This window comes from Xiphophorus maculatus, chromosome 12 (assembly GCF_002775205.1).
Source record: "Xiphophorus maculatus strain JP 163 A chromosome 12, X_maculatus-5.0-male, whole genome shotgun sequence".
Taxonomy (NCBI): Eukaryota; Metazoa; Chordata; class Actinopteri; order Cyprinodontiformes; family Poeciliidae; genus Xiphophorus; species Xiphophorus maculatus.
In genome coordinates, this window is record NC_036454.1 from 30152206 (window position 1) to 30175606 (window position 23401).

The following is a 23401-nucleotide window of genomic DNA, read 5'->3' on the forward strand; positions in this document are numbered from 1 at the left end:
CCAGGAGGAGTGGCCTTACCAGGGCAAGCAGCGCAACATGCAGGTAGACCACATAAAGCCTGATCAGAGCAAAGATCAGCAGCAGTTTGGACTGAAACAATGACACGGACTCTCCTATTGTTGCTCGTCTTCCTGAACGCCTCGCTCAGGCCCTCAGGTAAGTGACTGGATACTGTTACCTCTATTCAGCAGCGGGACTAATTAATAACTAAAGCCTTGCCTTTCAGAATGCAGCTTTCTGATCCAGACAGACAAGTTGTGCTGTAAAGGTCTTGAGGAGACAAATGATCTGACAAGAATCAAAGGCAGTGATAACTATCTGAGTCAGTTCATACGTTTGTACTATTAGACAAGATCCAGAGGAGTTTCAGGGCATGAGATTAAGTAATAATTACTCAAGCAGACAGAGAGAGACTCTGTTCCTTGAGGTGAGATACTGCCTACCGCATATTGAAACCTAACAGCAGTTGTTGGGTTTTAGCGTGTGTTGCTATCCAATAACTAAGCCGAACGTAGTAAACACACAGCAATGAAACGCTGCGGCGGCAGACTTTGTGTGACAATAAAGCCTCTGCCCTCCCAGGTGCTAGCAGGTCCTCAGGTAACCGTGACACAGAGGACGTTAGTGACTAATATTAAAGCTGCTCCGCTCTGGTAGGAAGTATGGAATCTGGACCAGGAGTTTCCTGGTTTCTGTGGCAGAGTGCGTTTCCACTGCCGGTAACACTGAAGAGTTTGCTCTGGTCTCTTGTGAATTAACATCATTGATACGTCACAGGAACAAAACTAATTTCCTTTCAAAATTTTCGGAACTAGATAGACAAAATAGAAACACTACATCATCTTCAAAAGAACTTCCTGCACACACTACGCCTGATCAAATATAGCAAGCTCTTACCACAGCAGGCTTAGAGGTAAACAGTAAATTTGATCCAAATATTATGCCTATGTCTAAAACCAAAAGTATAAGATGTGGATTAAATTAGAAATGAGAAATTCAGTCAAAACTAGACCTGTTCATAAAAGGAACAGCCAATACTCAGGTAGAAGAAATCAGACTTCTGGGAGGAGTCACTATGGACAGCAGACTGGAGCGATACATGATATGCCCATAACATGAATCCCTCAAATCCTTAAAGGGGAAGTATTATGCAATTTACAAGCCAATAGTGCCATTTTATAGCATAATCAAGTAAGTATGTAAAAAATGCTGCATATATCAAAGTAAAATTTCTTTAAAGAAATTTAACTTTGTAATTTAACGCCTTGAAATTGAACCTCTGTCTCTTTAAAAACTCCTGATCTTTCAGAAACTCTGCCTTCAGGAAGTCATCACAACATGGCTCCTGTATTAACCCTTTAAGAACGTTTTTACCCGCGTTGAACAGAGAAGTAGCTCGTTTAATGAGATCAGGTGATGCAAAGTTCCACTGGGTGTTTGCTAATTGCTGCTGACTAGTCTGAAGGAGCTGAGTGGGGAAGCTGCAGGGGAGGTGGTAACTGAGGCGGCTTGTAGCTATGTGGAGGAGCTGCTCCTGGAAAAAAGGAGGAGTCTCGGCCTAGAAGGCGGAACAAGGTCCACCCAGGTGTTTTGCGCAGCTGAATGGTTGGATAAATAGGCGGCACCTTCTGTGAGCAAGAACGGTTGCCATGAGAGATTAAAGGATTTCTCAAACATCCACGAACGAATCAAGGCAGCACTCCTGCTTTGTTTTTCATGTGGGAATAACATTATAACATGATGTAGAACTCAAAAACATCAATTTTACATTTATCACAGTATCTTGTGTCACTTGCAGTACTGCCCTGTGGTGTGGTCCAGTGTTACAGGAAAACATCTGACCAAACTACAATTAGTTCAAAATAGGGCATTGAGTGTTGCACTGAATTATTCCTTATACACAAATATCAGTATGCACTAAGCTTTAGACTGACCCTCGGTTAAAAAATGAGGTTGAAATTACTTGTATGCTTTTTTAAAAATCTTGTAAGATACTAAATGTTTTATATTATCAACTTTTACTTAGCCACACTTTAATTTAAAATTTTAATACAAAGGCTTGTTGTTTTACTCTTCCAAAATGCAACAGCATTGCTGAACAAAAGACTGTTCATTTTAAAGGAATGAAAACGTGAAACATGTAAGAAATGCTAGAGCTCTTTAAAAACAGAGCCCTGTTTAATTATTCTACCCTATGGTGTGTTATAATTGTACATTCATGAGTCGATATGCTATGTGTTATTTAAATAGTGTGTGTGGGTGTGACTGTTTTCGTGATAAATGTTTTGTTTGGATGGAGATCCAAAACAAGACAAAAAAAAACCCAGCTTGGCCATTACAAATAAATGTTGAGGAATTTTGAATAATTTTATCTTTAAAAATATCTTCCTCCCTTATTATATCGGGTTTTTTCTGGTTTAGTAACAGAACAAAAACCAAGATTTATGTGTCATTTCGTCCAATTTTCTATGGTTTTTATGAGCTAGGTTGGCCTTCTGATCACTTCCCCAAGTATTGCTTTACCAGTTTCAACAGAAGCATAGTTTAAGCCAAGTTAAAGTTACAGCTCTTTGTGAATCACTGTCGGTGTTAGAAAACTGAAGTGCTTACAGTCAAACCCTGGGCTAGAGGCTCTACGTCAGCGAGGCCACAAACGCAGATGTCTTTCCTGTTCAAACTGTGCAACTTTAACGAACAATTTATGAGAAATCCAGGACAGAGTTTGTCCTCGTTCAATACAGTCTTGTGGAAACATTTACAACATAACAGATTATGTTGTAATGTATTGGACAGGGATTGATAACGCATTTAGCAGTGTAAAGCATTAGAGGCAAGAAGTTGTAGGGGTGGCTCAGTCAACGAAATGTTAGAAATTAGTGTATCTACTTCAAGTAGTATAAGCATTTCTAAATGAAGACTTCTGTTTACACTCCCAGGATGTTGGACGATGTGTATTGTTGGCAAAAATGACTCCTGCATGGAGGATTGTTGACGAGTCTTGGCGAGGTCACCACGGACGATGAAAGATTTATCATTTATGATAGAGTGGGGTAGATCGGTATTGCAAACAAATGGGATTATGACTGCCACCACGAAGCTGCTACAACTAATCCAGGTTGTACAAAAATGCAACTACTGTAATTCAGTGTCTTTCGCAAGAAAGCTTCCTGACATTGGACTGAATGAATTGGTGCGGTCACAATCGTACAGTAAGGATCAGGAACCCAATCCTGTATGATATTTGAAACATCACAGTGTTCGGCTGCCTTACACTTCTGATGTTCTTTTACGAGGCTTAGAGTTCTTGATTTACTTTTGATGGCTTGAGGAGAACCTAATCTATGGTGGGAAGAGATTTGGATATTGGATATCCACCTGCTGTCTCCTTTTGTGTGTTCACAGAAAGCCACAACCCAACCTTTGAGGTGGGGAAAGACTATGAGGTGGTTCGACCTGTCAGACTTCATGCAGTAAGGAAAAGAAGCACAGAGGTAGATCTTCCTACTTTAATTTCATGTAGACTGATTCTTTGGTATACTTTTACAAGTTCTGAGTGTGGATTTGAGAATGACAAAAATAAACAGAAAGCATAATTTTCCTTTCTCTACCCCCTTCAGTCCCTCAGACCAGAGACGATTAAATATGCAATGACTGTTGGAGGAAGAGACATTCAATTACAACTTGAGAAAAACAAGTATGTTCTCACTTCCCTGGCGTGGGTGTGTAAATCTTTGTGTGTGGCGTGCACGTGTGTGTGTGTGTCTGTGGTTAAAAAAAAAAAACCACACACACAGTTGTGTAAGTTTTTCTTCATGACTTTCTTAACATCACATCTCCTCAGAATCAAGGTCAAATTTAAGAAAGTATTTCTTAAATTTCATAAAAAGGAACTATTTCACTTCCTTAAATAGAACAAAGATGACACATATGATGTTATTTTTCTCATCATCAGTGAGTTACTAACCCGTAACTACACAGAAACCTACTACCAAGAAGATGGAACCCGGGTCACCACTAGCCCACATGATGTTGTAAGTGTTTTTAAGCGAGTTTGAGCTCTGTGTGCATAATTTTAGATGTATAGGTATTTGGAAAATGAAATTTAAAAGAAATTGCCATTGATGATTTACATTTATCCCTGTTAATATTCTGTCTGGGTCAGGATCACTGTTATTACCATGGGAAGGTTGTGAATGACAGCGAGTCATCTGCTAGCATCAGTACATGTGAGGGACTAAGGTAGGGGTCACACATATCTATTCATCATGTTGTGTGTGTGAAATGCTGATTTAGTGTAGATAAAGTGGACGCTTTCAGCTGAACAGCTACATTATTTCATGTTCAATTTTATAGCTGTGTCCAAAGCTTGTATCGCAGCAATATAAATCAGTCTGGGTTAAATACAGCAAAACACCACTCACACAAACAATATTAGAAATTACTTGGGTGTATTCTTTCATTTCATTTTGTGTGAAGCATATATCTGGTAGATTTGTATCTAAAATTAGTTTAATTCTAGGAAATGAGACGGACATCTCTCAAAGGATAAAACAGTGAGGAAGGAGTTTATGCTTTGAAAAGACTGATTACATTTTTTTTTTACTGTCAAAGGTCATTAAGTTCTTTCTCATTAATTGGTGGATTTGGGCATGCAAATAAAAACAAAAGGGTTGAGTATATTATTAACACTATGTTAATACAGTCACATATTTCTCCCTATTGAAGACATGAACAGCTTCAGGTAGACAAGAACTAAAAATTAAGAAAAACCAAACACAGCAAAATTCTGCCTATTTAAGTGACGATTATTTTTTCAAAACTGAGCTAGCTTGACCTGACTTAGCTATCTTCAATGCTGCCTACACACAAACTAATTCATGGCATGGGAGAATTTGAAATGGAAAATAAAAAAAGTTTTTCTATCCCAGCCAGAAAACTCTGTGTCATATTGTACAGAATTAGAAAATAGTTGGACACAAAAGCTAAAGATGCTAACACAGTTAGCCTGGTTAGCCAGCTTCTTCCCTTCATTTGCTTTGTGGTGTAGTGACTGTTTCACTGGCTCTCAAAAGAGATTAACTCCTGGGTTCAGGGGTTACTTCAGGACGTCTGACCAGCGGTACCTGATTGAGCCTCTCTCTGGCGGCGACGAGGCCGACCACGCTGTGACGACCGTAAACGACGGGAACTTGACGCCTGCGGTGTGTGGCGTTACAAACACCTCCTGGGAGGACGACATGGAGCCGCCAACAAGCCGGAGCCGCTCCAGATCTGGGGTTGGTGGTGCACCTTTACGGCTTGGTCTCGGTGTCGGAGGTTAAATGTGACTTTGGGTGGCGGGGATACCGTCAGAAAACGTCATAGAAATAACTACGGTGACGTAAAGCTCTAGGGGAAAACTGAAATGTGTTTGACTGTTTCAGGGTGTTCCTGTTCTACTGCAGGAGAAATACATTGAACTCGTTCTTGTAGCTGATAATCGAGCGGTAAGAATTTCCATCTTACATTTCATTGTGATATTACGCATCTAGTAGGTTATTTGAAAATGATTAAACCATTCATTCATACAATATTTGGTGTACTATATATATATGAAAAAGTACATGCAGTTGAAGATTCTGGCATACTTTCAGACAAAGTAGAGAAAATATATTAAATATAAATGCATCATTAGCAAAAAAAAAAAAAAAAGACTGCACTATTAGTAATTTGTACCTCTCCTTCTGTTTTTACAAGTTTGCCAGTTTGTATTCTCTCAAAACTAAAATGAAACAGAGTTCCAAACATATCTGCTGACTCTGCAAAATGCCTTCACTAATTCTGATTCTGGACTTCATATCAGGATTTTTTAAATCTTGACTTTTTTAAAAGAGCTTTACAATCCCTCCTTCACTGTTTTAAATAGCAGCTCTGTTAATTAGCATCGTCATTCAATGTTTTCTGTCAGGCAGTTTGCTGAAACAGTTTTTGAAGTCACACACACACACAGTCTGAACTGGGTCTAAACTACGGCTGCCTCTCATAATGTGTCTCATTGTGAATCAGCTGCTGGGAAACGGGATGTAACTTTTTTTTCTTATGCAACCAAATATTGTTTCAGTACATAAAGATGAACAGAGATCTGACCAAGCTGAGACAGAGGATATTTGAAATCGTCAACTTTGTCAACATGGTGAGTCAGGGCTGCTGCTCTTTCCTGGGCAAATTCCACAACGAATCATTTTATGGCTCAGCAGGCAGCTTACATCATCCAGGCTACTGGTTTTAATAATTTGTCTTTCGTTATATTGGAAAACCTCTGTAGGGCTTGTTGAATGGGAAACTGAATAGTTCACTTTTGTTGCTGTTGTTGTTGTGATGACCTGCAGGGATACAAACCCCTGAAGACGTTTATCGGTCTGGTGGGTCTGGAGGTCTGGTCCAACAACGACCTGATCTCTGTGACCAACCCTGCTAACGCCAACCTGGATGCTTTCAAGGCCTGGAGAAACTCCGAGCTGGTGAAACGGATAAAACACGACAATGCACACCTCATCAGGTCTGACTAACTTCTAAGAGTACAAGTCATTCTGTCTCTAGTCACCTTAAGTGGAGTAACTTCCCTTTCTAACTGTGCATGCGTTGTGCAACAGAAAGGACGTTGCATGAAGACGGGTGTATTATCAAATCAGGACGACCAAAATGTTCAGTGTTTTCAGTAACTCAAACAGCTAAACTCGTGTATTTTATAGATTCACTACGCAAACATGAGCTGCAATTTTGCAACAATTTTGCTGGAAAGCCACGTCACCCCAACACAAAAGCTTTTTAACCAAATAACATGATTTATTTCAAAATTGGTGTGTTTCCATTAAGTGAATTTATATTCATAATTCCACTTTGCTCAATGGTAAGGTCAATGGAAATGCAGCAATGGTTTTTTAGCTTTTATTTCTGTTCATTTTGATGGTTAAAATTTTCTGTTTATTACCATGTTGAAGTCTACATACTACTACTTTTTGGGTTTTCATTAGTTCTAAATAATAATCATCAAAACTAACAGAAATAAAAAAATATTGACTTAAATCCATGCATTTTTTTATATATACTTGCTACACCTGAGGCAGGGAACACGGCTACTGCAATAAATGACCTTTTTAAATTATATTCTGTTTTATTAAGATGCGCTTGAAGGTTCAACTTTAGAAAACCACAATCTGAACAGATCTGAATGTGCTAGATGTTTTTAGTTTCCACACGTCTCTTGTGCAACGCGTTTCATCACTATGCCAAGGTCTGCTGCAAAACAGCAGCGGCGTCATAATCACATCAGAGAATTTCTGAAAACACATTGAAGGTATGTCCAAGAAAAAAAACAGAATCCATCATAACACATTTACTTCAGTGCAGTTATGTTATGTTATATGGATGAACCGTGCAATAATATCAGAAACTGTAAGCCAGGTGGCAGCCAAACAATGAGCATGAAATTTCACAACCAAATCATCCATCGGTGAAGCTGACAGGTTTATCTATCCAAATGAGTACAAAAAGTACAAAACACAGAATTATTTCATATTTCCTGTAGATGTTTGCATTTTTTCAAACGAAGATGAAATGCAGCCGTGATGGAAAGCCTCATTGTGTCTTTCAGCGGGATCGACTTTGAAGGAGCCACCGTGGGTCTGGCTTACATCGGGACTCTGTGCGGTGACCACTCGGTCGGGGTGGTACAGGTGAGCTGGAGCTAACTGCGCTAGCTGTTTGTTTTCCTGGAACGGCTGAAGGGCAAAACAGACACAGCTCCAAGTCAGCCCTACGGATCATTTGGATCTAAATTGTTTCCAGATTATTGAGGCTGTGCTGCTGCGACGGTTGGAAAAGAATGAAATATCATGACTCTGCAAAAATGTTGTATTTTTGATATAAAAATGCTTGCCAACTCAGTAATATGAATTCTCAAATAGTTTTCTCCAGCACTTTAGTCCTGACTAAATAATTCAATTGATGATTTGATTTGAAACCAAACTACTCTATTGTTGTTTGGTTAATATTTCAGCAAAATCTTTCACATCCAGATACAAGAACCTAACTTGTCACAGATGTTTCCTGGGGCTTGCTTTTTTTTTTCCTAACAGTGACTTAAAATTTCGAGATGATCACCAGGATTGTCATGGAAAATTTTTTTTTTTTTTTCTCTAAAATTGTCAATTTGATAAATGTGTTTGGTGTCAAAACACAGCCTACATGTTTTGAACCGTAGCAAATATATATTTTCTTGATCTTGTGTTTAATTTTTCTTGGGACCATTTTTCAAAATGGCCACCACAGATGTGCCGAGAACAAATGTTTGCATTAAATATGCAGTAGTTATTGCCAGATTACCACAAATTTAGGTTCACTGAGCACCAGTTTTCTAAACAAGAATATTTATTGCACTAATGCTATAATGCTACTTGCATAAAAAATAAAAAAAATTAAAAATCAGGGGAAGCTAATGCTAACCATTAAGGTGACTGTCACATCTTCATCTCCTTGCAAAGTCTTCAGTTCCAGTTTTGGCACATACTTTCCGGTAATACTTACCGGTTACTGTAGTCAAAAACATGTGAGGCATAAAGTTCACCCAAGTCATGAAAATGGGTAACATTTTATGGGTAAAGTCTCAAAAATGGCAGCCATCATAAAAAGAAATTGCCATCATTCTTAAAGTGGCTAAATGGAAACGTGAAAAACACACGACCTGAATGTGAGCATGCAAATTTTCTGTTGTCCTACACAGTACATGATGCCCTATTCACCATCTCCTGAGTGTTACCAAGAGAATACTAACATTTTCAAGTGGAATCAAATCCAGAAGCAGCAGAGGGAGCTAAAGATTTGGACGATGGCAACGAGGCCTTCCAACCCCAAAGTCTTGGCGGTTCTTGGTTGAAGTTAGATTGCAGGTTCTGAGCTCAGCTGCGTCTCTGTTCGTCTTTAGGATCACACCGACCGAGCCATTGCAGTGGGAGCGACTCTGGCCCACGAGATGGGCCACAACCTGGGCATGAATCACGACGACTCCAGTGGCTGCTCTTGTTCTGGGGACAGCTGCATCATGGCCGCAGCGCTCAGGTAAGGAAAGGTGGCCAGCTGCCTCAAAGGGTGTGTTTGTTAAAGTAGGTCAGACACCGATTCTGTCAAAGATCGCCTTGTTTACGTACAGTTCTCTCACTGTGCGCGTGTGTGTGGGTGTGTGTGTGTGTGTTGTGAGGGAAAAATAAGCAACAAAATGGAGAAGAGAGGATTTGCTGATGTGTAAACTATAATATAACTGGAGATTGGAACATTTCTTTCCTGGTCTGGTGACAGGGCTGTAAAGAAAAGGTCAGAGTGCTGCAGCTTTAACAGGCTAATACTGCAGCACCAACTTAAAGTAGATGTGACTTTATACACATCTACTAAAGTAACAGTAGATGCGTCTTGGCCGTAGCACTCAGGGAGACAAGTGTCAGACCAGAAGTATACTGCTGTTTTAATATCTTGCGGCACATTATAATTACTAATGAAATAATCAGCACTGTAAAAGTAAACTAGTAGTAACGGAGCCACACTTTGATAAGAGATGTTTAACATCATATGTCATCATGAAGCTCTGGGATCAGAAGACCAGGCCTAACCGCCACCAGATCCTGAAGAACCAGAAAGCTGTAGGTCTCCTGGCCCACTCTGCAGCTCAGAACTGGGATCCCTCAGGGATGAGTGCTAAGCCCATTGTTTTGTAAACCCTGTGCACAACTATAAATCCAAATTAAGTCTCTTTATATTTTATTTATCAAACATTTTTAATTATTTCTGGATTGTTGGTTTTTTTTTAATCCATGTTCTAATTTTTTCCAGTCAATCTTGAGGTCTGTGGTGTCTTATTTTGGAGCTAAAAAAAAAAAACCCCAAAAACTTTGTTTGTTCCTGGCAGCTATAATATTCCACGCACGTTCAGTAGCTGCAGCTTCGCCAACTATGAGAGGTACCTGACCAGCCGCAACCCCAGCTGCTTGTTCGACAAGCCAGACTTCACCAGGATCGTGGCTCCAGGGGTCTGTGGGAACGGATTTTTGGAGAAGGGAGAGCAGTGCGACTGTGGCTCTGTGCAGGTACATAACAATAGCCCTTTATTTAATATTTTTCACAAGAGGACATTTTTGATTTTAGTGTAGCCATCATTTCCTTGAAAGGCTGACTTCCAAATAAGACGGGGGAATTTTTGAAAATAGATTTAAATTTCATTACGGAACTTTTTTTTGAATGCATTAAGAAATATATTCAAATCCAAAACCTCTGCCAGCAGAGCAAAACCACTCGCTTAAACCGAACAAGAAATGTGTTAATGCAAATTAAATACAAATTCATTCAAAGACAGAAAATGAAGCCTTTGGTTAATGTAGACATGACTCAGTCATTCTTTAAAAAAAAAAAAAAAAAAAATATATATATATATATATATATATATATATATATATATATATATATATATATATATATATATATCAGACTTCATTATTGTTGCATTGCAACAGGAAAGAACAACGTGGGTCTTCTGTAGGCGTGTCGTGACGCATTCATTGCTTAAGACACAACAGTCCAGGACATGAAGCTTAGAAATTATCTGTGGCCTGAAGCTACAGAAAATTCCTGGAAGAAAACCTGCTGAAGGGAGCAGCAGTACAGACCTCAATTCAAACGAACAAATGTTACAAGACATGAACACTGACGTTTAGGAACATTCTGCATGTTCAGGGCTCAGACAAGCTGCACAAAAACTGAACTTTTAATTGAAACAAATAAAATAATATTTAATAAATTGAAAATTAGGACCTGCAGTCCCCAGTGATTGACAGATTAAAGGAAAAACCTTGTGACAGAAAAATGACCAATTCCATTGTTGAGTTCATCGTGTTTTTTTTTTTTAAAGGAAAAAGTCTTAAATTTAATATATGTATTCCATGTGTACGTCAAAAACAGACTGAAACTCGTCACAGCTTTATAGATTTGATCCAGCGGCACAGATTTGTCTCCATTCTGCATTTAAAAACAACGTTGGGCCGTTAATCAATCTGACAGGTTCCGCTTGTTGTCGAAGTTTCGTGATCTGGAATCTTCCTGACAAACCAAGACATGTTTCTGTTTTAAAGCTGTAAACAAGCAGGTGATTCTAGGAAACAGACAGCAGCACTCTGCTGGGCGCCTAACTCTCATACTGCTTGTTTTTCTCCTCATCACTGTTTGGTCTTTACATCTTCTAATTTGCACTACTCACTAGACTCTTATTTACTGCTATATTTAACTCCTCAGAACTCCCCTTCAGTCATTTTAAGGCTGCTGAAAGTCTTTACCGCATCGCGTTAAGGTTTCCTGCAACGCCACACAGTCGGTTTCACAAAGCAGAACATTCCTTTCAGAGTTCTGCTTGGACCTGTTGTCAGCTCTGCTGGTATTCACTGGCTGCATGTGCAGCATACCTCAGAATTACACATGGCTGCGGTCGGTTGGAGCAGCACTGATGGAGCAGCATGCAGAGCAGAAGCTAACACTGCCAACATAAAGCCAGGTTTTAAGCGACTCTGACTGGACAGAGAGATTTCAGCGAGATTCGTCCCCAGCGTTACCTTTGTTCTGGTCACGACTGGAGTGAAAAAAAGATCAACTTCGCCACGACTGAACGTTCCCCTAATCGCTCGCCGTGATGTAACGCCACAAAAAAAAAAAAGCTACAAACGTTGCAAAATACAACACTGAGAATGTGACGGGGTTTAATGCAACATTTCACATGTGAGAGACTCTCCAACGCTTGAGGTTAAACACGTTACTATTTACAGGAGTGCACCAACCCATGCTGCAACGCCACCAGCTGCACCCTGACCGCAGGGTCACAATGCGCTGAAGGCGAGTGCTGCGACAACTGCAAGGTGAGTGACATCATTCATCACCTCTCAGCCTAACAGCCCAGTAACAGCAACGCTCCCACGGACATCAGCAACACAATTATTCGGCGCACTACCGCCCTCTTGTGGACTTTTTGAGTTATAACTTTTTTTAAATGAAAAAGTACTTTTCTTGGGGGGGAATTTTGCTTTGTGTCACGCTTAAATGCTGCAGATCACATGTCAAACTCAATCCAACTTGCCATAACTACATATGTGGCCCTCAACCTTCAGGATAGCAGTTCTTTTATCAGTCAAATCAAAACATTTTCATCTGTATACTGTCAAATGTAAGAAAAATGTTCAATATTTCATTTTAAGTACTTATTGAAGGCAGAGAAAGCTATTTACTGATATTTTAGCAGGTTATTGATGGACTTCACCAATAAGCTCTGCCACAACCAGCCTTTCGAAGACATTCATGATCTGGATATGGCTGAAAATAAGTTTGACATTCCTGTTTTAGATCATAAAACAAATTCCAATACGAGACAAAGACAATCTGAGTAATGGAGTGGTGAAAAACTGTAGCCACAACTTTTTCAAATCTATATAGAAAAAATATTTCCCTGATTAGAAATGACCCACGCATTGGAACCATCAGATTTGAAATATAGAAGGCATTTCAAGATGCTTGCTGCACCATTATTCTTCATTTTGATAAGACTTGCATCACAAAACATACAGCTCTGCGTCCAGCAAAAGCTTAGATGCTTTAAATCCACCGTCGGCACCAGAGACGTTCGCGTCGTGTTTTGCCCTAACGGGGTTTGCTCCACGCAGATCCAGCCTCGCTCCATCGAGTGCCGCAGGAAGCAGGACGACTGCGACCTGGCGGAGTACTGCGACGGGAAGAGCGCCACCTGTCCCGAGGACGTGTTCACTGTGAACGGGCTCCCGTGCGATAAGGGCCTGGGCTACTGCTACAACGGTCAGTGTCCACAGAGGGCAGCGCAGTGCAAGAAGGTCTACGGCAACGGTAAGCGGCTCTGCTTTCGGGCGATGTTCAAAAGTGAGAAGAACGACGACGACGTGATCGGCTGTGAAACGGTTTGATTCTCGTCTGTCCAGACGCCGATGAGGCTCCTTCATCCTGCTACAACTACAACACCAGAGGAGTTTACTATGCTTTCTGCAGACGCCTCTCCGACACCAACTTTGTTCCCTGCCAAAAACAGTAAGTCTCCGAACAGTCCTTATATTATTATTATCCCCAACTCTAGTGATGCACCAAACAAACCACCAGTAACTGACAGTAGACACAGTTGTTGGCTCGGACTGGTTACTGGCAGGCCTGAAACAACCTGCTGTTCAGTTTAGTTTTTTAGCAGAAATCTTCCCTGGCCCTATTACAGAATCAAAATGAAACCTCAAAGGCATCTGAAAACTGGAGTCGACTACCAAGTCTGATTGGTGCATCTCTAATTTGTTGAGATATTTCCCGTTCTGGGACAGACGTACCCATGAGCCTCTTCTTTTCTGTGCAGAGATGTTTTGTGTGGGAAGCTCTTCTGCCAGGGCGGCAATGTGAACCCAATCTACGGCCAAATGGTCTCAATAGGTACCTGCAAGGCGGCGTTCTTTTCCGACTACACCAAAGACTACGGGCAGGTGGATGAAGGCACCGTGTGTGGAGAGGGAAAGGTACTCGTTTTTCATTCTTTTTCCAAGTTTTTAGATTTACCGTCCTGTGAGCGCAGCAGCTTCAAAGTGTGTGTCCGTGTGTTTCAAGGTGTGCAGCCAGAACCAGTGCATGAATGTCGAGAGTGCGTACAGAAACACAAACTGCTCGGCGAAATGCCCCGGCAACGCTGTGAGTACGCGCCAACACGGCAGTTTTCCTGAACAGTATCTGTGTTCAGATTGCAGCGACAAACATTCTGCAACCTGCACCGAGCTGGAGCCGTCAGTTTCTGTCTTCTCAGAGGTCCAATTTCCTCTTGCGTGTTTTAGTTCTCTCCCTGGTTTAACGTACCTGGATCCAATGATGGCTCATTAGAGGCGTTAGGAGAACATTGACATGCTGAGGAGGTTGTTGGTACCACCAGGGAGAGAACTAGAACGTGCAGGATGCCGGCCCTCCAGGACCCACTTTGGGCATCACTGGTTTAGGGACTTTGGAGTGAAATAGTATAGTGTCTGTTCATTGTCCAATGTGTGTGTGGTCCAACGTGTGTGTTCTCTTCAGGTGTGCAATCACAGGAGTGAGTGTCAGTGCCTGCCCGGCTGGTTGCCTCCTAACTGCGGAGCAAAGGATGATGCTTTCACTTCTCTGTCCACCGGTCAGAACCGTCTCCAGGTGTTTCATCAGCACAAATTCTGGATTCAGATAAGCTCATGTCTGATTCATTCCTGCAGGGGCAAACATCGCCATCTCCCTGGCTGTCATTCTGGTGGTCCTCGGCCTGTTTTTGGGGGTCGTGGGGTTCATGTGTAGGAAGAAACGCAGTCCAACCTTGCCAGTGTAAGCGACATTCACCCCACAGACGGTTTTATTGTTGCTGTTCATGGTGGTGATGACCGGATTCCTTCCCGACAGTTCACAGACGCAGAGAAAAGCCGCAGCAGTGAGCAGCTCTGCGCCTCACGTCACCCAGGAATACACCATCAGTCAGCCCAGCCCACTCAGACAGGTAACGCCACGGCATCGTGACGCAGGACTGTACATCAGCTACTCAATATATTACTAACTATATGGCTCGAATTTTAGGCACCGAAACCCAAAGGAGCTCCGCCTCCTCCACCTCCAGCAGGGAACCGACCCAAACCCCCGAGCCAGAACTACAGCGCTGCGCGCCAGGTAAACACTTTGCCTGGGACAGCTGCCATGGTGTATTAAGGCCATTGTAGATGGGAAAGAAAAGTAGTACTTTTTTTTTTTTTTTTTCAAAGAATCTGAAATTTTGTGACATTTTTATTTTCTGAAAATTTCTAGAAAAAATTGGTGGAATTTCTAAGTTTGAAAAGTCAAAAAATTTGCGGAGCTCAAATTTTGAGATCAAAATTAAACTTGGAAAATTTCAAAAATTTCTGAGATCAATCTAAAAATTTCTGAATTATTGGTCGAAATTTGCTTCTTTATTTTTTTAAATTAATCTACGATGGCCCTAGTACGCCACCGTACTGACAACACGCCACGGCAAGATCGCTCCGCCCACGCGGAAGTATACCTCAGGTAGAGCGAACCTCCAATAAACAAACAGTTATAATGGTGGAGATAGTGAAGCTCACTGTTAGCAGAGTCACGTGGTGAGGCATTTTTGCCTTATCAGTTAACATTAAGGCAAAGATGGCAGGCTAAAAAAATAAATAAAATAAACATTAGGGTTGTTTGTGGGAAAACTACGGAGAAATTTGTCAAAGCCCAAGAGGTCTGACGGTAAATAAGCTCGTGCAATTAATGAATGTGAAGGGACGTTCAGGGTCGACCCGGACATAATAAATTGATCACGTGTGTTTTACAAAGAAACGATACGTTTGTAGCCACAGCACACGTTGTTTGGAATCGAGTTTTATGCATTAATTTTCGATGTAACCATTCAACATATATGAAGAAATGATAATAAAAAAAGAGGGTGATTTATATGCAGTTACCTTCATGCAGACGGGCACGTGGCCGCTGATCGGTACTGTGGTAGTCTGTCGCTCATGTGGTCGGCCTTTGTTTTAGAAATCAAATAAAATATTCTGTGGGCGAAATTCTCTAGATAAAGCGTGTCGTAATTGCATATTCTCCACTGACTACGTTTAACCATTTTTTCCGAATTATTTTTTCACCAAATCTTGGTGACCGCAGCGCTCAACTTCGTGGGAGGTTCGGTTCCTCCAGGTGTTTCGCTTCAGAACAAATTGCGACCTCTGATTGGTCAGTTACTAACAAACCCACTGGATTGATTGACAGGTGGTGTCATGTCAAAATGGAAAAAGAACTAACTAAAATGTCAATTATACATGTAATATTCTCGCCAGTAACAACACTAACAGCTTTGTTTAGAAATGGGAAAAACTGGTGAAAATCAAAACTGACCAGCAGAGGGCAGCACAAACAGACATAAACACAACACTGGTTCTCATTAACAGTCATAACTAGCAGGTGGTGCAAATCTCACATTTCTGGCTTTTTTCCCCCTCCCTGTCTGTGCTGTCAATAGTCTGGCAACAAGTAACACATTGCAAATAAATAAATAATCAGCTAAAGCCAAAGAAATGTTTGTAATGCTGAAAACCAAAAAAGAAAAAAATCCAACTAAAGTGTAAATTGAGAGAACTGGTAGTTGCTGAGGATGATGCCTCTTTAAAAATTACTATTTTATTCATTAACTGAGATGGAAGTCATCCAAACTAGCCCAGCCCTATGGGAGCAACGATTTCTACCCATGTAAAATAATTTGTTAGCTTTGTTTTAGTTCATTGTCAGCAAACCTCATTACTGTCAAGACTTGTAGAATCAATAAATCACTTTAATAACAGACAACATGACACAACATAAAACAGGCTCAGAGTTAAAACAAAAAAGCCAAACGTAATGCCCATGTAACAGTGACCCAGCAGTGGCAACCACAAGGGGGGGCTAGAGGGGCCTGCCACCCAACCCCCAGAGAATCATGTTCAGTTCATATAAAGGCATAAATGGTCGTTTTCTTCAATCAAAGCATAAATATAATCACTATCTATCTATATGTATATTTACATGTTATGAATTAACCTTTTTTTTGTTTGTTTATCCCAGGCTCTGAGACCCGTACCTCCCCCAAAGGTCTGATGTGCAGCCTGGCGCCAAGTGTTAGTGCAGCAGGGGAGACCTTCCCTCTGGTCTTCAACTAGAGGCAGCTGGCAGGCCACAGGGACAGAGTCCTGTTTTCATCAACACCAACAGGAAGTACACCTGAACCCCAACAGGAAGTACAAACTGAACTTGTGTGGCACCCTACTATGGATTTCACAGGGATTCACTTCTGTTTTCTTATGGCCCATTTTTGTACTGTACATTAAACTGGCCCTGACTGTAATTAATGTATATTATTTTATAACATTGTTGAAACAGACCTGCTTTTAGCTGCAGGCTTTGTTTCTCTGTGACTCCTGTGGAACCGGCCCGTTTGAAAGCGACACGTTGGACCGCAGTTACTGCATGTTTGCATTTCATGTTCCATATCAAGCCATGTCTTTGTTCATAAGAAACTGTGAAATATGTGTTTATATTTATATTTTATTTACATCGTCAGTGTAATGTGCAAGCGGCGGCGGCGTCGTAAAGTTGTTTCTTAGCTCGTGTTTACATCAGAGTCGACAAATCATCAAATGTCTGCTGGTGGTTTAACTTCATTTCCAGGAGAATAAATCAAAACGTTGGCAAACTGAGCTCACGGTACCTGATGCAGTTTGTAATTATTTGACTTTTGTTTCATAATCAAACTGTGTTAAAATAGCAAAAATGGTGATACAAGCAGCATTTCATGCGACTGTAAACGTTAAAACTCAAATACAATGAAAAACAAACCGTCATGTGCTTTTTTTATGTTGTAGTCTTGTGCTCCATAGGAGGTCATAACCCCGGCGGAGTTAGGGGACTTTGTAGAAGGTACCTATGACCTGAGAATACAGTTTTCAGCATTAAATCTAAATAGACAGAAAAACTCCTTTCAAGACAACCATTTAAAATACAGCAGATGTGTTTTTTCTTTTCAACTCTGCCTGAGAGCCACTCCAAAGGAAATGGAAATGTTGAAAAACTATACAGGTGGACCAAGGAAAATCAACGTGAACACAGAAATTTGAGAGGGCATGGAGAATATATGAACGTTAGCAGACGTTTTGAGTGCAGAGATTAATTCCTGCTTTCAAAATAAGAATGTACAGTAAAATCCCCCCCACACACACACACACACACCCACACACCCCCACAGACGCAGACAGGTGTCTGGGAAACCAAATTAGTTTTTTTCTTTTTCTTTCATTCTGGCTTTTCATCCACATGAAAACTCCAACCAAAGTGGAAATTTGAGAAAACTGGTTTTGTGTGTGTGTAAATAGGAAAACAGATCTTAGGGTCCCTCTAATTACAGTCTGCAACAAATAATGCAATATATCAACATACCTCCTTTGACATGATTCCCAATAGACATGGTCTTGTAGTTTATTAACTTCATATTCTAAGACGCAATTTAAAAGTAGTTCAAGCTATACATCTGTCCACACAGATCAACCCGGCACTGTAATTAATTTCTAACAGGAAGTCATGATTTTTTTTCAGGCAATAGGATTGGCTGTTGTAGGTTTAAACCCATACTGCCCCCTATGGGTTTGGCATGTTTAAAACAACGTCAGGGGCGTTTTAAACGTTTGCGGATTCAGGTGGATGAAAACTTTTCTGAAACCAATCCTGTGTCTAAAATATTATGTTTTTAAACAAAGTGGCGGAAATATTAGCATAACCTGCTATGATCTTCGGTCAGGAAACAGTGGTACCGATACAAAGACAGGGCGGAAGAGTCGAAGATGTCAAGATTGTTGGTGGGAGTGACCGAAATGAGAGAGGTTGTAAATCAGAGGGACAGTTCAGGTTTGGACATGTACTGAGGACGGACACTTGGATACATTAGATGAGGGAGAATGAATGTGATGCTACAACAGAGAGGAAAAACAGCTGTGATAACAACATTACCACAGTCAGTCAAATCAATGTTTAGAATTTGTTTTATTTCCCCCCCAAAAGATACATGTACATAAACAAATTCATGGCCTTGCATGACATATACGATATAATTCTCGACCCTTTATTACAGCTAACATAAGATTTTTTTTTTTTTCAAAACATTCTTAAAGATATGTTTAAGATCTGACAGGAGTCAGTACACTGTATGGCTCACCCTGGAAAGCCTTAAAAACAATTTCCAACATCACAGATATGAATGTAAACCAAAAAGAAAATACTTCATTTCCTGGGAGAAGTCCAGAAATCTATCGAGCCGCACTGCAAAACGTAACATGTTCAACAAGTAACTCAAGGTCGAAGTCTTGTGTGACCACAAGCTTCCCCGCATACACAGGAGTCCCACACACTTTATGTGTAGAAGAAGAAAAAATAAAAACACTTTTCTACATCCATTTCAGTTTTCTAACTGAAATTAAAACATTCCCTGTCAATTTATGGCAAGTTTTTCAAAAATATATATTTTTATGAAACCTGCAAATACCAGAGACTGACAGGTAGGAAGGAAGGACACAAAAGAAGTTGAAGGGTTTAAAGGAGGAAGAAAGGATAGAAAGAATGACAACAAAGCAGGAAGAATTGAAGAAACGAAGGAAAGACAAAGGGAAAGAAAGCAAAAGAAGGGCAAGGAAGAAAAGCCCAGAATGGTGGAAGGTAACAAGGAGTAAAAAATAGGAAAAAATAGAGATAGAAGGGTGGAAGAAAAGAACGTGAGAAACAAGGAAACAATGAAAGACAAGGTTAGGCATAGCAGGAACAAATGAATGACAAGAGAGCAAGGAAGGAAGAGTTAAAGGACGAACAGAATGAGGGAGAGAAACAGGAAATAAAGGAAGGAAAGACAAGGAAGTCAAAAGGGAAGGACGCAAAAAGGAAAGACAAAGAAGGGTCAAAGGTCAGAGATGAGGACACCAGGATGGAAGGAGCAAAAGCTAGGTAGGACACAAAAAGGACAGACAAGGAAGAAAGAATGGAAAGAAACTAGGAACGAAGGACACCATGATGGACAGAAGGATGGACGTTTGGATAAAGTTTTCTTTTTCCGTACTTCTTCTGACCAAATTCCAAAAAAAAGAAGACTGCGTGAAAACCCTGCGGATGCTGCCCCTCGTTTTTGTACTCGTTTAAAAAAAGAAGCCGTCAATTTACCGGACAATACCGAATCTTAAAGCTTATTTGCACCTACCTTGTTAAAAAAAAATAAATCCAATGCAGTTACAGCCAGGTGTGTCGGAGCACCAGTTTCAAAAAACGGGTTTTAAAGGGCTGGGAGTGACTGTGAACAGACGAGTGCCTGAAGAGAGTTAGATCACTGAGAAAAAGGGAAAACACACACACACACACACACACGCCCACACACACCGGGTGTCTCAGCAGGTGTCGATGGCCCCACAGAGTTAGAGGGGACGGCGAGTCTTTTAAAAATACTACATCTCTGAGTCAGCCCTGCTTGAGATGAGGAAAGTACGGTTAGGCCTGCAGTGCGGAGGCGCTTCCTTTTGTAGCAGCGTCCTCGCTGAGCAGAGTGACTCAGTCCATTGTGTCTGGGTACGGCGTCGTCAAAGCCGCTTGGCGTTTCCAATCTTCTTCTTCTTGTGCCGTGTTCACGGCTATGAGCCAAAAAGGAATCGTCAACCTGTATAATCAACATGAGAACAGTGAAACAAAAGCTGGGCACGCCCCAGTTCTGTTTTTAGAATCTTCAAATGAAACTGCGAGAGTCAAACTGAGTCGAACACGGTTCCAAACGAAGCAGTTCTTGTGGAGAAGGGTTGCCAGTGTCCACAGCACTCCATAAATATCTCCTTTTTGTGTGAGAAAATAAAGTTATTGTCCTTTTTTTGTTTTTTTACAGAAGCCGGTTCTCTTAAACTTGATATTCAAGTCTTCGATCCAACAGTAGCTGCGTCTCCACTGACCATGTTATTGCGCAATTTGACGCTTCGAAAATAAATTTGCTTCATTTATTAAGCACATAGTAATTTCGAGAAAAAAAAAAGTTTTTCTATCAAGAGTTTTGGTGCTAGGATGACGTGGAGGAGGGCGGCGGGGGGGTTGGCTGAATTGAAAATTGGTTTATTTTACAAAACTCAAATTTAAGCACATTTTCTGCGTCATGGGTCACATTAACAACCGGACGTTGCAAACCGCAAAGAAGATGACGGCAGGAAGTCGTTGGAAGATCGTGACACGGCATGTTTCTAAATGACTCATTGCGTTAATTAATTTAGTCATGCGGCATTTTAATTGCGTTTCTTAGTGAATAAAAACACAACAATTGCGAAATTGTGTTTGTTCCGACATTAGGGGAACCTCGACAAAGTTTTGCGCGCCTTGGTAACGGAAAGGCAGCTAGTGTGACCAGAGCAGGAAGCATGTTGCCTGAGAACCAATGATGCTTCTAGCTGCCATCAAGGCAACAGCGTATGTACCCGATGGCAACTGTGATTGCACAAAGTGAGGGTACTTTGTTTTATTTTACCGACACATCCTTCATATAAACGTCGTTCCTGAACAGCAACGCCTGAACCTGTTCATATGGATACACACAGAAACCGTCTTTGGGAAAAAGACAAAGGAGGATTTCAGTCTCAGAGTATTGAACGATCATTTACATTAAAATTACATTCAAATGACAGACTTTCAATACCGTATTCAAATTCTGTGGTCAGTTTCTGAAGCTTCAAGCCTTCTGATTGTCACAGACTCCAATTTCTCCTAAAGAACCATCATATAACTTTTTTTTCCCCCACCCGACCTCCTTATGGCAGTCTTATGTTAGGAACAGGTGTGATGTTAAGAGTAATATTCCTAATATTTTAAAACAATGTGGAGTTGTACAGGGTTAAAGATTTAAAACATCTTTAACATCTAGCTTTAGCATTAGTTCAGTTACTGCAGTTGATCATGGAGTCTATTTTGTAGAATGTAGAGTCTTCTCACTGCAGAGGTTGAAAGCCCAAAATGTGTACCATTCAGCCTTCCTGTTGTCTGCTCCAAGTATTGCTCTCTCTCGCTCTCCTCCAGCCTGAATGAAGAACAGACTCGTCTCCTTTAGGACAGCTTCCAAAAACCTGGAGTGTTTTCACACCTGATCAACCAAAGTCACATTTGTTGCATTTTCATCGATTCGCTTTCACACTGCACCTTATCAAACCATCTAAACCTTTCAGTAAACTTTCTACATCCTTGCCTGCGGTGTTGCTGCACCAAGAGCCTCTGAAACGACACAAAAATCTCTAAAGAACACACCGAGCACAACTTCCTTCTTCACAAAATGTAAACAAAATAAAAGTGGTGTCAGATTGTAGCGGTTTTAGGATTTCTCTTTCGTCTTTGGCAACAGACCACGCGCCTCCATTTTTGTTTTGGTTGTATTTTCCCAGAATGCCCTGCATTTTACTTTCTACTTCTGGAGCAGTCTGCTGTCCGCTTGACATTCACATATGCATTCGAACAGCACCAGAGTTCACTCAAACCGAACCGAGGTCGAGGTCTGCAGGAGGACCAGAGTTCGCTTTTCTGGTCTACATGTACGTCCGTCTATGCGTCCACACCTCCCCAAACCAACCGGACTTTCTAAAAGAAACGAGTTGGAGTTTGATTAAAGCAGACTAAACTGTGCTGGTGTGAACTTTGTAACGACTTCCACTTTAAATAATAACAGTACAACAAACTGGTGAGCATGGTGCATTCAGTGATCGGATTAAAGATCAGAACTTTTGAATTTCTGACTGATCAATAACTACACAGAGAAGATCAAGTTGACCATCAGTCAAGTGAATCACAAAAACGAAACACCGCTCCGTACGGACCGGAACCGGAGTCCAAAGAGGCTGTGCAGGACAGTATTTGTACTTTTCCCTTATTAAAAATGCATAACAATAATTAAAAAAGCTAACTTGAAGTGGCTGAAACGCCTACATAACAAGAGCTCTGGTTGATTCTCCCTTTAAAAAGAAAAAAAATTGTTTCACATGAGTTCAGTGTCAGTTTACATTTACACAACTGTCTTCAACCATTACTCGCTATTAAATAAATCCAATATATATAAACTGCAATAAATAAGATCAGACTGCCCCGGCAGGCTCATCATTCAGTATGTCGCGGTTTTTTGTCTTCTTCTTCTCTTTGTTCTTTTCCCAGCACTATGGGCTCCACCAGATTTTATCCACTGAAGCTGCCGACTCTGTGCTCCACGTGAGCAAAAGGTGGACAGACAGTTTCAGCAGCGGAGACAGACTGACAGACAGACGGACGGACAGAGACGCACACAGAGCTTGTTTTGGGAGCTGGGAGTGGGGCGGTATGGGTTCTGTGAGGATACGGGAGGTCCTGCGCCTCCCTCTATCCGTCGGTGCCGTTCTTGCTGGGGGCGTTGGCGTTCACGGCCGTCCCGTCCGGCTGCTGGCCGTCTTTGCGCGGCGGCATCCTCTCGTTTATCCTGTCCAGGCCTCGGGCCTCTTCGAAGTTGCGAATCTTCCTCGTGGGAGAGAAACCTTGAATGGCTGGAGAACAGACGGGGGGGGGAAATAAAAATTGAACGTGAAGAGAAGTTAGAAAGCCTTTAAGCGCACCGTATCTTGTATTGAGAGGCTCAACTAAAAGCGGATCTCAGGAAAACAAAGGACGAAACACGGCCTCTGCCTAGCGCAGTACATGGGATCTGTGAACACAACACATGCACGGGTAAAAAAAAAAGACTACTAAAGTTCAAACACCAGTTGGGACAAACCACAACAACAA

At 41.1% G+C, this 23401-nt stretch overlaps 2 protein-coding genes across 5 annotated transcripts in view; one reads left to right on the plus strand and one right to left on the minus strand.

Moving 5' to 3' along the window:
- LOC102220277 (zinc metalloproteinase-disintegrin-like brevilysin H2a) lies at positions 1–17319 on the plus strand. Of its 2 annotated transcripts, XM_005806607.3 has the most exons (22): positions 1–157; positions 3404–3492; positions 3619–3695; positions 3954–4032; positions 4164–4240; positions 5094–5277; positions 5425–5487; positions 6102–6173; positions 6370–6539; positions 7635–7716; positions 8964–9097; positions 9939–10116; positions 11839–11928; positions 12727–12922; positions 13015–13120; positions 13431–13587; positions 13676–13756; positions 14132–14225; positions 14302–14407; positions 14483–14576; positions 14654–14743; positions 16673–17319. In XM_005806607.3, the coding sequence occupies exons 1-22, from the start codon at positions 100–102 to the stop codon at positions 16703–16705; spliced, it is 2310 nt and encodes a 769-aa protein (XP_005806664.2). In that variant the 5' UTR covers positions 1–99; the 3' UTR covers positions 16706–17319. The 2 variants fall into 2 exon arrangements, with proteins under 2 accessions (XP_005806664.2, XP_023198945.1); XM_023343177.1 differs by lacking the exon at positions 1–157 and having other exon boundaries at positions 3328–3492.
- Positions 17156–23401, minus strand: part of LOC102217279 (serine/threonine-protein phosphatase 2B catalytic subunit gamma isoform-like) — a 36001-nt gene continuing 29755 nt past the window's right edge. For 2 of the 3 annotated variants that reach the window (XM_005806596.2, XM_005806595.2), the window contains one exon: positions 17156–23163. In XM_005806596.2, coding sequence (XP_005806653.1) covers positions 23003–23163 — 161 coding nt within the window. In that variant the 3' untranslated portion in view covers positions 17156–23002. The remainder of the gene's footprint in view (positions 23164–23401) is intronic. The other variant, XM_023343178.1, reaches the window with a different exon arrangement.